General features: G+C 33.8%; 2 protein-coding genes across 2 annotated transcripts; both read right to left on the bottom strand.

The window, feature by feature from the left end:
* Positions 1-4,364: 4,364 nt before the first annotated feature.
* Positions 4,365-6,459, bottom strand: LOC112007240 (galactinol synthase 2). The gene is made up of 4 exons (XM_024039562.2): positions 5,870-6,459; positions 5,382-5,702; positions 4,993-5,127; positions 4,365-4,883 (listed from the first exon to the last, which is right to left on the bottom strand). The coding sequence occupies exons 1-4, from the start codon at positions 6,191-6,193 to the stop codon at positions 4,653-4,655; spliced, it is 1,011 nt and encodes a 336-aa protein (XP_023895330.2). The 5' UTR covers positions 6,194-6,459; the 3' UTR covers positions 4,365-4,652.
* Positions 6,460-6,642: 183 nt separating this feature from the next.
* LOC112023339 (galactinol synthase 2) lies at positions 6,643-7,863 on the bottom strand. Its single transcript, XM_065769227.1, has 3 exons — positions 7,314-7,863; positions 6,921-7,146; positions 6,643-6,647 (listed from the first exon to the last, which is right to left on the bottom strand). The coding sequence occupies exons 1-3, from the start codon at positions 7,635-7,637 to the stop codon at positions 6,643-6,645; spliced, it is 555 nt and encodes a 184-aa protein (XP_065625299.1). The 5' UTR covers positions 7,638-7,863.
* Between the last annotated feature and the right edge of the window lie 3,761 nt (positions 7,864-11,624).

The raw sequence follows: 11,624 nt of genomic DNA, 5'->3' as shown, positions 1-11,624 counted from the left end.
GGAATATTTAACTCATCATAGTGGAAAGTGACTATGTTACAAGGTAGTCCTTAGGGGCATGTTAACGAACATAGTTCAATTAGAGAAGTGAGTCATCCAACATAGATAGTATTTGACCAATTAATCAAGCACCCATTTGAGTTCTTCATATATATATATATATAGATATATTTTAACATTAATTTATAACTATTTCATAGTATAATTTCTAATAAACTAAACATTTCAAGAACCCTTCTCTAATTTCAAAAGTCAACTAACAATTTTCCAGTAGTCAACACTAGTAAAAAAATCTTATGTTTATTTCAATTTCATTAATTATGAGCTTGGTTATAAAATTTAGGTCTTAAGTCTTAACCATTAATATGAAGTGATGGAAACAATGAAAATTGTGAATGCTTAAGATTCTTTTTGAAAATGAATTCAAAATTTTCATATTCGAACTAGTATCTCGATTTCATCTATTCTGACTCATTGTTTAAGAGTTGAGGAATTTTATCACAATCATTGATTTTTCATTAAAATTCATGATAGTCACTCATATCCAAAATTTTTTTTCTTGAAGGCCACATTCATACCCAATTCTTAAAACTAAGATTACTAGTATAATACAAGATATTTTTGACTTCGTAGTGTAAAAAACAAATCTCATCTAAACAAGCATGTAACAATTCCCAAGATTCCAATTGTCTTCTCTTCTACAAATGGGTGTGACTCTAATGGATACAAATAATGAAATAAAAAATAGAAATTCACCGTTATGAAGCTTCCTTAGATTTCTTTCATTAACAAAAATGTAAACCCCATATTAGAAAATGTATTTACAGCTTAACGACCATAGCCGACCATGGCCTACCATGTTAGCAAGAACTACAACGACATCCTCTAATTACTACACAGGAAACTCCCATGAAATTGAGGCACCTAGACCCATTCTGTCAAAACGTGGCAGTCCCGTAGATGTCTCTCATGTCAATGTTTTTCATGTAAAACAAAGCTAACTTGTGTACTAAGCTAAAGAGAAAAACAGTAAAACAATCTTATAAAAAAAAAACAGTAAAACAATATGCGACCTTCTTCTTCCACGTAGAAAATATATATCCTTGTGGCTTAATTATAGGCGTCTGTTAGATTAATAATTCTTTTTCCTAGAGGGAGCCACGTGTCACCATATTATTTAGAGGACATAATCTTGCCATTTGGCAAAAAGAGTTCACTATTCTGGTTTTGTTAGTTGGTCCAAAACGACGACCCACCTATTAAAATAAGAACTTTTTTGGGGTCATGCAATAAATTAAAATTATGATACATGATAATATTTAATATGACAAGTTACTTATTTGTTCCTTAATTTTTATGATGTTTGATTCAGCAAATTTTTTTTTATGATGTTTGTTAATTTGGTCTCAGGCTTTTTAAATATGTTAATTTTTTTCATAATTTTTTGATATTATTTCAAAATAATCATTGTTATTAATTAATTAATGAAAAATGTTGACGTAGCTAATGATTTAAATAAAACATTATTTTATACTATGTAGACCGACACATGTACTAACACATTAGCAATACATTGAAAAAAGAAAATTGATAACAATTCACGTGCAAGCATGTGAGCCTCTATTTTGGATCAAAACCTCCAACAGCCCGTTTGAAATGACGAAAAAGAATGGAATGAAAAATAATGAGAAAAAATTTAAAACATTTATTCACTCTCCTTATTTAAGAGTTTTAATGGAGGAAATAAAAAATTCATTCTTTCATTTGAAAGTTTAAACGGGAGGGAATAAAATGACTAGGAGGAAATGCCAATTTTTCTCTATTCCATCGAAATCTCAAATTTTCATTTTTCCAAAAATTTGAAGGAATTGGAATAAATGAAATTAGATTTAATGAATTTTTTTCTAAAACTCCGAAAATGTCCTTATATATTCAATCTAATAGTAATATTGTCATAAAATGACATTATTCATTTCCTTCTATATTACTCTCGAACAATGTTATTATCTTTCATTCCTTTATTTTAAACATCCAAACATAATTACTTAATTTCATTCAATTCATTTCCCTTGAATATATTCAATTTCGTTCTATTCTTTTATGATTTCTCATTCTATTACATTCCTTTATGAACTCTCAAATGAAGTGTAATTATTAAATCAGTTTTAGCACTCACTCACAATCGTTTTGGAGCTCCTCCTCAAATTTGTCGAGAGGAAACAAAACAAGAAAAAAACTTTCTCTACTTTGATCTTGAATTTTGGTTTCAAATTCAATCAATCCTTGAATATGAAAGTAGGATATAAAGGAGGAGGACAAAACTTAGTACAACACTTTAGGTGTCATTACTTAGGTTTCTTTTTTAGAATTCAACCATGTAGTTTTTTTTTCATGGGATGAAAGTATGTTTTTGGTTAAGTAGTTACATGATTGAATTTTAAGAGGAGAATCTAAGGAATAATATCTAAGTACTGTACTTAAGTTTTTCCCAAAGGAGGAGTGTCCAACCTCAATTAATAACAATGTAAATAGAAGCATATGAAAAAACGTTGAGCCAAAATAGCAGATCCTTCTCACCCATGTACAACTCTATTGACTTCTCGATAATATTCATGTCCTCCTATTTCTTTGAAGAATCTAAAACTTGAGCCTTCATGACTAGACCAATACTGTGCACCATCCTCACACCTTGCTATCTTGACCACCTTCCTAACCTTCATCTGAACCAAGAAAGCACAGGTGCGGCTCTAAGGTCGCCGCACCCGCACCAAATTTGCCCTGACGCGGTGTCCAGTGTTTGATGTGCCAATTCGCCTCTTTTTTTTCTTTTTCTTTTTTATTCGTACCGATTCAACTCGATTCTCATCGATTAGGGCCGAAACCGACTGATTCAACCAAATTCTGAGGGAAACGAGAGTCGAAACAACTGAATTGGTCTGATTCCGGCCGGAACGGCTGTCGAAATAGATTGATATGGCCAATATGGCAGCCGAAATGGGCCGCTGGCCGCCAATCTTCTGCTTCATGTGGAGAAAAAAAGAAGAAGGAAGAAGAAGACGAGAAGACTCAAAGAAATGGTTAGAACATGTGAGGAAGAAGAATAAAGGTATATAACAAAATAATATAAATTAAGTAGGTGGGAAAATCAATTGTTTCATGTGGGTCATGTAGGTGGGCTTAGGAATTGGAAAAAGAGTAAAGGAACCTTCTTGAAAGGTGGTTTTTTGTTTACAATTACCAAAAATATTGATTTTATTAAAAACAAATCATAGATAATTGTTTTTTAATAATAAACTCTACCCTTTATTTGAATTTTTTTATATAAAAAATATTAAATTCACTATATAAAAATATTTTTAATAATTTTTTAATTGCTAAAAAAAAAAAAAAAAAGGAAGAAGAAGACGAGAAGACACAGAGAAATGGTTAGAACATGTGAGGAAGAAGAATAAAGGTATATAACAAAATAATATAAATTAAGTAGGTGGGAAAATCAATTGTTTCATGTGGGTCATGTGGGTGGGCTTAGGAATTGGAAAAAGAGTAAAGGAACCTTCTTGAAAGGTGGTTTTTTGTTTATAATTACCAAAAATATTGATTTTATTAAAAACAAATCATAGATAATTGTTTTTTAATAATAAACTCTACCCTTTATTTGAATTTTTTTATATAAAAAATATTAAATTCACTATATAAAAATATTTTTAATAATTTTTTAATTGCCACACCCTGCCACACCCGCACCCGCACTCGTACTTGCACCCGAATTTGGAAACGCACCTGTGCTTTATAGATATGAACCTTCTTCCTATGATGGAATAGGTGGCTATGCACTATCTTGATTAAGGGCGGGGGTGAGTGAATCTAAGTGAGTAATATTAGGGATTTTGATCGATTTTTGACCTTATATAGAGTCTGCTTGCACTTGAATTATTATCAGTTTATTTAAATTATTAGTCATGTCAGCATTTTTCATCCACCACTTAAATATTTGAATCATTTTCACACAATGCCAAAATGCTATGACCAAATTGACACGTTTGAAAGGTTTAAGTCAAAATTGACACAAAACATAAATATTAAGGAGCAAATAGGTATTTTACCATATTGGACATGATCATGTTTTATCACTACAGACTAAAACCGACCATTTCACTATGAACTTTGGATAATGTTTTAGACTCCACTAAAATGTTATGGATAATGTTTTAGAATTTTTACCAAAAAATTAAGATAATGTTCGGAAAATTGGACTAAAACTGACCATAACGTGCATTAAAACGGTTGCAATTTGAGAAGGTTGGACATTTGTTGACATAACAATTTACAAAGATCCCATAAAAAAAATATTTAACAAAGAGAGAGAGAGAGAATTAACAATTTATATACATCAACATATTTGTTCTTAAAAATTGAATTATGAACAAAGAAACAAAGCAAAAGCAAGACCAACGGTCCTGAAACTCCTGACAAAATAATAGGAGTGAGTCTTCGACTTAAAACAGAAGACTTGAAACTGGCAGCATATGTGATAGGAAAGTCTTCAACTTAAAACAGAAGACCATTCCAAACCATACAAATAAAAACCAACCCTGTACCAATGTACTTCTAACCCTACACAAGCTTCATTTCCATTGAACTTATAACAAGCACTAAGCAGCAGATGGGGCATTAATGTAGTGACCAACAGCCTCTGACACTGCTGTCAAGAATCGTTTCAAGCCATTTTTCTCAACACAAGCTTTAGCCTCTACAGAAGCCATTGTGTTCTTGTAGTCCAATGACTCATCATTGTATATGTCCCACCATTTCTTCACTAGCAACTTGATGTCTTCCCTGTCCATGTTCTCTTCCTCACCAGTGTACCTCCATGGCTTAGAGCCCTATAAACCAATCATAAACATACTTCATTAGTATTACACATCAAGAAAAGAAAGTTTTAAATTTATTTTAAAATTTGTGATTATTACTATAAACAAAATAGATACTCACAGCAGCACAATAGTGAACGACTTTAACTTTGTCAAACTCAATATTCTCAGGATGGCGCCATAACATAGCAAGTACAAGATTGTAAACTGAGGAGATTGGCTTGTAAATATCGTTGAAGAACATATTCAAAAAGTCCTGGAAGAATTAAAATTTCTTTAGTAAGATACTATAATTTACTAATATTCACCATAAAAAAATGAATAAAAGTCAGAGATTTATGAGCTTCAAAGCTAGTGAAGCACATCCACAACCAATGGCTAGAAAGTAGCTTCATATGTATCAAATCAAGCCACATGACCTCCGAAATGGGTCATGTTTGAACAAGCAATTAATGTGAATTGCATGAAACACATGGTAGTTTTTCAACCACAACTAGTACTAAGATTTACCTGCTCAGCAAAAGTGGTAGGAGAGGTAACTTGAAGGGTCTCAAGGAGATCATGGTATGTGGATAGATTAGGCTCATACACAAAGAAGCCAGCATTGAAGTATAGGGGAGGCTTGGGGCCAAGTTCAGCAGGCCATTGGACTTTGTCAGGGCACTGCTGGCAATAGCCAATCTTGTGTTGTGGGGTGTCGCTCCATGTTTTCTCACAAAAGCAGTCCATAACAGCATAGAAGTGGTTGTCTGGCAAGTCAAAGAGGTGGTCAATGTTTTCAAACACTTGGATGTCTCCGTCTAGGTAAATCATCTTGCTGTACTCCACAAACTGCACACAAAGAATTGGAATTTAAGTGCTAAACATTTGAAAGCATTTTTGAGATAACACGTGTTAGAAGCCCACAAACACAGTTTCAAATAAACAAATCTCTTGTCACTCACAGAAAGCAGAAACTATGCGTAATACAAGCAAAGATTAATGGTAAACATACATACCTCCCAAATACGTAGCTTGGAGTAATTGATGACATAGTAGGCCATGGCAAATTGGGTTTGGTTCTCAGGTGGGTACACAGGCTCAATCTCCCTCACTATGCACCCTTGTGAAACCAATATTTCACGGTGGTCCTCAGGGACATCAGGCAAAATTGCAACCACTAGAGGGTACTTGGTCTTGACCTTTCTCAGGCCTTTGGCTAAGCCCACCACACCTTTCACATAGTCCCCATTTCCAGCCAAAAATGTGACATAGGCCTTGCTAGGCATGCTAACGGGTTTGGTGGTGACAGTGGTGGTGGTGGTGGTGATGTTAGGAGCCATTTGAAGTTGGTTTTTGAAGAAAATGTGAATTGAAAAAAGGTTTTAAACTTCGGGATTGGGTTTGAAAAGGATTTAGAGTGTTTGGCTAGAGAGAAAAATGGTTTCTCTAGTAAGATGAAAAGAAGGGTGTTGAGTTTAAGGTTTGTGGGTTGGGGAAGAAAAATGTTTTCAAGGTCCTTTTGGTATGGAACAGAGTAGTAGAGAAAATTTGTGTTTGCTTGAGAAGAAAAGTACGTAAAATATTGGAATGGTTTTTGTGTGATGGACTTGGAGTAGTAGAGTGGGGTTGTTTATATGGAGTTTGGGGTTGATTTGATTATGGTAAAATATTGGGATTAATAGTAATTAATAAATAATTCCGCGTCGGTGTGGAAAAAAATTTAAGCTTCATGGGTCCGATTGATCCCACTTTTTCCTAAAGAAATCGTACTCTTACACGTGGCAGCGTTCTAATCTGACAGTTATAAAGAGGTGTCAGGAATTGGACGGTGCACGAAATGGGGGATAAATAAATAATAATAAATATAGAATAGATTCAATAGAAAAAAGTAGAAGATTCGTTAGTCAACTTTCCACAATATTTAAAATACTAAGAGGGTGTTTGGTAGAATAGTTTGAAAATTGTTGCTTATTGTTTTTTGAAATACGTGTGGGTGAAAAAGTGTGTTGAAATGCGTGAAATGCTGTTTAAAAACTAAAAAATATTGTTTAAAATGCACAACCAAACAGGGCCTTAGGGGAGGCTTGGGGCCAAGTTCAGCAGGCCATTGGACTTTGTCAGGGCACTGCTGGCAATAGCCAATCTTGTGTTGTGGGGTGTCGCTCCATGTTTTCTCACAAAAGCAGTCCATAACAGCATAGAAGTGGTTGTCTGGCAAGTCAAAGAGGTGGTCAATGTTTTCAAACACTTGGATGTCTCCGTCTAGGTAAATCATCTTGCTGTACTCCACAAACTGCACACAAAGAATTGGAATTTAAGTGCTAAACATTTGAAAGCATTTTTGAGATAACACGTGTTAGAAGCCCACAAACACAGTTTCAAATAAACAAATCTCTTGTCACTCACAGAAAGCAGAAACTATGCGTAATACAAGCAAAGATTAATGGTAAACATACATACCTCCCAAATACGTAGCTTGGAGTAATTGATGACATAGTAGGCCATGGCAAATTGGGTTTGGTTCTCAGGTGGGTACACAGGCTCAATCTCCCTCACTATGCACCCTTGTGAAACCAATATTTCACGGTGGTCCTCAGGGACATCAGGCAAAATTGCAACCACTAGAGGGTACTTGGTCTTGACCTTTCTCAGGCCTTTGGCTAAGCCAACCACACCTTTCACATAGTCCCCATTTCCAGCCAAAAATGTGACATAGGCCTTGCTAGGCATGCTAACGGGTTTGATGGTGACAGTGGTGGTGGTGGTGGTGATGTTAGGAGCCATTTGAAGTTGGTTTTTGAAGAAAATGTGAATTGAAAAAAGGTTTTAAACTTCGGGATTGGGTTTGAAAAGGATTTAGAGTGTTTGGCTAGAGAGAAAAATGGTTTCTCTAGGAAGATGAAAAGAAGGGTGTTGAGTTTAAGGTTTGTGGGGTTGGGAAAGAAAAGTGTTTTCAAGGTCTTTTGGTATGGAACAGAGTAGTAGAGGAAATTTGTGTTTGCTTGGGAAGAAAAGTACGTAAAATATTGGAATGGATTTTGTGTGATGGACTTGGAGTGGTAGAGTGGGGTTGTTTATATGGAGCTTGGGGTTGATTTGATTATGGTAAAATATTGGGATTAATAGTTGATGGGGTAGCGAAAAAGCAATCTCCTATTCGTCCAGTTGGGTCGTCCATGACATGCAGTTTACTAAACAACTAGGCCATCTCCTATTCGTCCAGACCTCTCTTCCCTGAGAGGTCGACCAATTGGGTAGATCCCGTAATCAAGTCAAAAGGGTCGTCCACGGATGAGTCTCATGGACGACCAGATAACAGCATGACAAAGGGTCGTCCATAAGCATTGCACATGGACGACCACACGATACTTAGCAGGTTTTGAAGTGGTTCATCAACCGGTGCTTATCCCGTCAATTTCTCCCAAGTATGTAACTTCCAGCAGCGGTTATGACCGTTAAAGAAGTTACATCCGGATTCCACAAATCTGGGGGAAGTTATTGAACCGAATAACCGCCATAAAGTACCCTATATAAGGACCGGTCCGAATTATGTAAAGGTATGATATTCTGAGATCCTTACATTACAGTTAGATTTCCAGGAGGGAAGGCACTAACTTCACCATCGGAGGATATTGGACCGGTCCACCCTGGTCATTCCTTTGATTCTTTTCTTCTTTTTCAGGCCTTTGCAAACGTTGTAGCCCATCGAAACCGAAGTGTTCAACCAAACTGATTTTATCCACCATCAATAGTAATTAATAAATAATTCCGCGTCGGTGTGGAAAAAAATTTAAGCTTCATGGGTCCGATTGATCCCACTTTTTCCTAAAGAAATCGGACTCTTACACGTGGCAGCGTTCTAATCTGACGGTTATAAAGAGGCGTCAGGAATTGGACGGTGCACGAAATGGGGGATAAATAATAAATATAGAATAGATTCAATAGAAAAAAAGTAGAAGATTCGTTAGTCAACTTTCCACAATATTTAAAATACTAATTGATCTTTTTTTTTTTTTTTTTTAAATAATTACAAAAGAAACATATTGTGGTCTATTTTTTTGGTTGTTACATAAATTTCAGGTTTTTTCGCACCCAGTAATTAATTAATGTACTTGGCGAAATCAAATATTACCTTTTTTTTCTTTTCTATTTTTGGAGGAAATCAGAGATTACATATATGCATAATTTGTGACAAAAATGGCGATAATTTATAAGATAATCACATTTCCAATTTTAGCTTGCAATACTGCCAATACAAAAGCAATGCGGTACTTAAATTAAAAAAAAAAAAAAAAAAAAAAGCAATGCCGTGATTTTTAAGTTAAAATTGATTTGTAAAAGGTTTCATATTAGATGAGATCCTTTTGTGATAAGGTTCTGTTTTTTTTTTTTTTTTTAAATATTTATTTATATATTTATTTTAAGTTTTCTCTAAGTTTTAAATTAGTTTAAGTTGGCTACATGTATTCTTTTCTTTCACTTTATTTTATTTGAAGTCATATTTTTTATTACTTTGATTCTCAAAAAAAAAAAAAAAAAAAAATATTACTTCCCTAAGGACCCTAACTGATATATCTATTTTCATTACTATTTTAGTGTTATTTTTTATTTTTTTGTCTTCCTTTACTCTTTAATTTTTCGCTTCCTCAATCTGAATCAAATTCACTCTTTCTTATTAGGACCAAACAATCTCAAGTGACTCTCCTCATTTTTCATTAATAAGTGACACCCATATTTTCAAGCAAATTTCTTCATTTGAATCTTATCTTTATATGTATTTTCACTTATCTCCTAACATTCTCAGTAGCTAAACTCGATCATTTTATGAGTATACTATACTTATTTAATGAGTTCTGGTTAACTCAGGTAGTAAATTTTTTGTTGTTGAATAAGATATTTAAAATTTGAATCCAGTCTATACAAAAAACTAATTAGTATTTTGACCGGATGATAAAGAGTATTAATCAACATAAAGTACACGTCATATTATGAAACCACTTACCACTTCTTAAGAAAATAATTAAAAAAATAAAAACCAACATTCAATATTATAGAGCATAGCTGGTCTTACAACACTTCTTTGGAAAGTGTTGGCTAAGTCAAGCCAAGCAATTGCATTTTGAGCATATAGAATCTCACTAATAAACAAAATATTTTCACTTGTATTTAAGATTTGTCGAAAACATCGCAAGCACATTAGCCCTCTGGTGTGGGGGCATAATATAGGATGGAAAGGGAGCCCAAATGGTGAAAGAGCCAAGGGACGCTGAATTATTCTTTTGATTTGTGCTCGAGCCAAATGATGAAAATTTATAATGTCTACTTCCCTCAAGGGATGGATCTAAAATAATTCACTTATCCCACTGTTATTCTCAGATCAGTTATAAAAGAAAGTAACAAATTCATCTTATGGTGGTTCCCTAATGAAGGATTTTAGGAAATTGGGTTCTCTTTCATCTCATCCACGAATTTAGAATCTATCTTAGCAAATTTTTCTAGATCATGAGACATAATATTCTCTACGAGACTTATTTGAAAACTTAGTAAAAGACTGGATTTGTTATCTCATATTTGATTTTCTTGAAGAAAATACTAGGCTCAAGACCATAAGCAATGACAATTTCTTATAAAGACTTGTTTTTACCCCCTAATGGGGTTCTTTTTACCATTTCAACATGGTGCTACTGCACTATTGATTAACTAGGAGTATTTAACTCGTTACAGTGAAAAATGACTTACTCCCAAAATTTTACATTTTTTTTTTTATCCAGCACCTAAAAAATAAAAATGAAACCTTATAAGGTAGTCCTTATTGACATGTTAATGAAGACAATTTAAGTAGAGAAGTGAGTCATCCAACATAAATAGTATTTGACCATTAATTTATAACTATTTCGTAATATAATTTTTAAAATAAACTAAATATTTCAAGAACTCCCCCAGTTCACCAAACCCCCCGGATTCGCCATGAAAGGAGCAAAAAGATATATATTTCAAGAACCCTTCTCTAATTTCAAAGCCCAGTCACAATTTTCCAAAAGTCAACACTAGTGAAAAAATCTAATGTTTATTTCAATTTCATTGGGAACTTAATTATAAAATTTAGGCCTTAACCATTAATTTGAAGTGATGAAAACAATGAAAATTGTGAATGCTTAAGATTCTTTTTCAAAATGAATTCAAATTATTCATATTCGAATAAGTATCTTGATTTCATTTATTCTGAGTCATGACCTATCGAATCAATCATATACATTATTTAAGAGTTATGGAATTTTATCATAATTATTAGTTTTTTTTGTTGAAATTCATGGTAGTCATTCATACCCAATTCTTTTTTTCTTTTTTTCTTTTTTTAAAAAGGCCACATTCATACCCAATTCTTAAAACTAAGAACTAGTATAATATATGGTAGTTTTGACTTAAAATGTAAAATAAATTTTTTTAAAAAAATCCCATCTAAACAAACAGGTAACAATTTCCCAGATCCCAATTGTATTCTATTATACACATGGGTGAGACTCTTAACTCTACTGGGAAAAAAAAATCACCGTTATGAAGCTTCCTTAGATTTCCTGCCCCATCTTAGAAAATGTATTTACAGCTTAACGACCCAGCCGACCATGGCCTACCATGTTAGCAACAGCGTCCTCTAATTACTGCACACGAAACTCCCATGAAGTAGAGGCACCTAGAGAGTCCTAGACCCACTCTTGCAACGCGGGGCACTCCCATAGATGTCTCTCATGTCATGTCAATGTTTTTCTCGTC

This window comes from Quercus suber, unplaced genomic scaffold, assembly GCF_002906115.3.
Source record: "Quercus suber isolate HL8 unplaced genomic scaffold, Cork oak 2.0 scaffold_1086, whole genome shotgun sequence".
NCBI lineage: Eukaryota > Viridiplantae > Streptophyta > Magnoliopsida > Fagales > Fagaceae > Quercus > Quercus suber.
The sequence above is the reverse complement of the archived record's forward strand: the minus strand, read 5'-3'. Positions and strand labels throughout refer to the sequence as shown.

Excerpts from the sequence above, each read along its gene's own strand:
- LOC112023339 (XM_065769227.1), bottom strand. The coding sequence starts at position 7,637 with ATGGCTCCTAACATCACCACCACCACCACCACTGTCACCATCAAACCC. Across the intron at positions 7,147-7,313 it reads CCAAGCTACGTATTTGGGAG|TTTGTGGAGTACAGCAAGAT; the intron begins GTATGTATGTTT and ends CTTTGTGTGCAG.
- LOC112007240 (XM_024039562.2), bottom strand. The coding sequence starts at position 6,193 with ATGGCTCCTAACATCACCACCACCACCACCACTGTCACCACCAAACCC. Across the intron at positions 5,703-5,869 it reads CCAAGCTACGTATTTGGGAG|TTTGTGGAGTACAGCAAGAT; the intron begins GTATGTATGTTT and ends CTTTGTGTGCAG. Across the intron at positions 4,884-4,992 it reads TCGTTCACTATTGTGCTGCT|GGCTCTAAGCCATGGAGGTA; the intron begins GTGAGTATCTAT and ends ATTGGTTTATAG.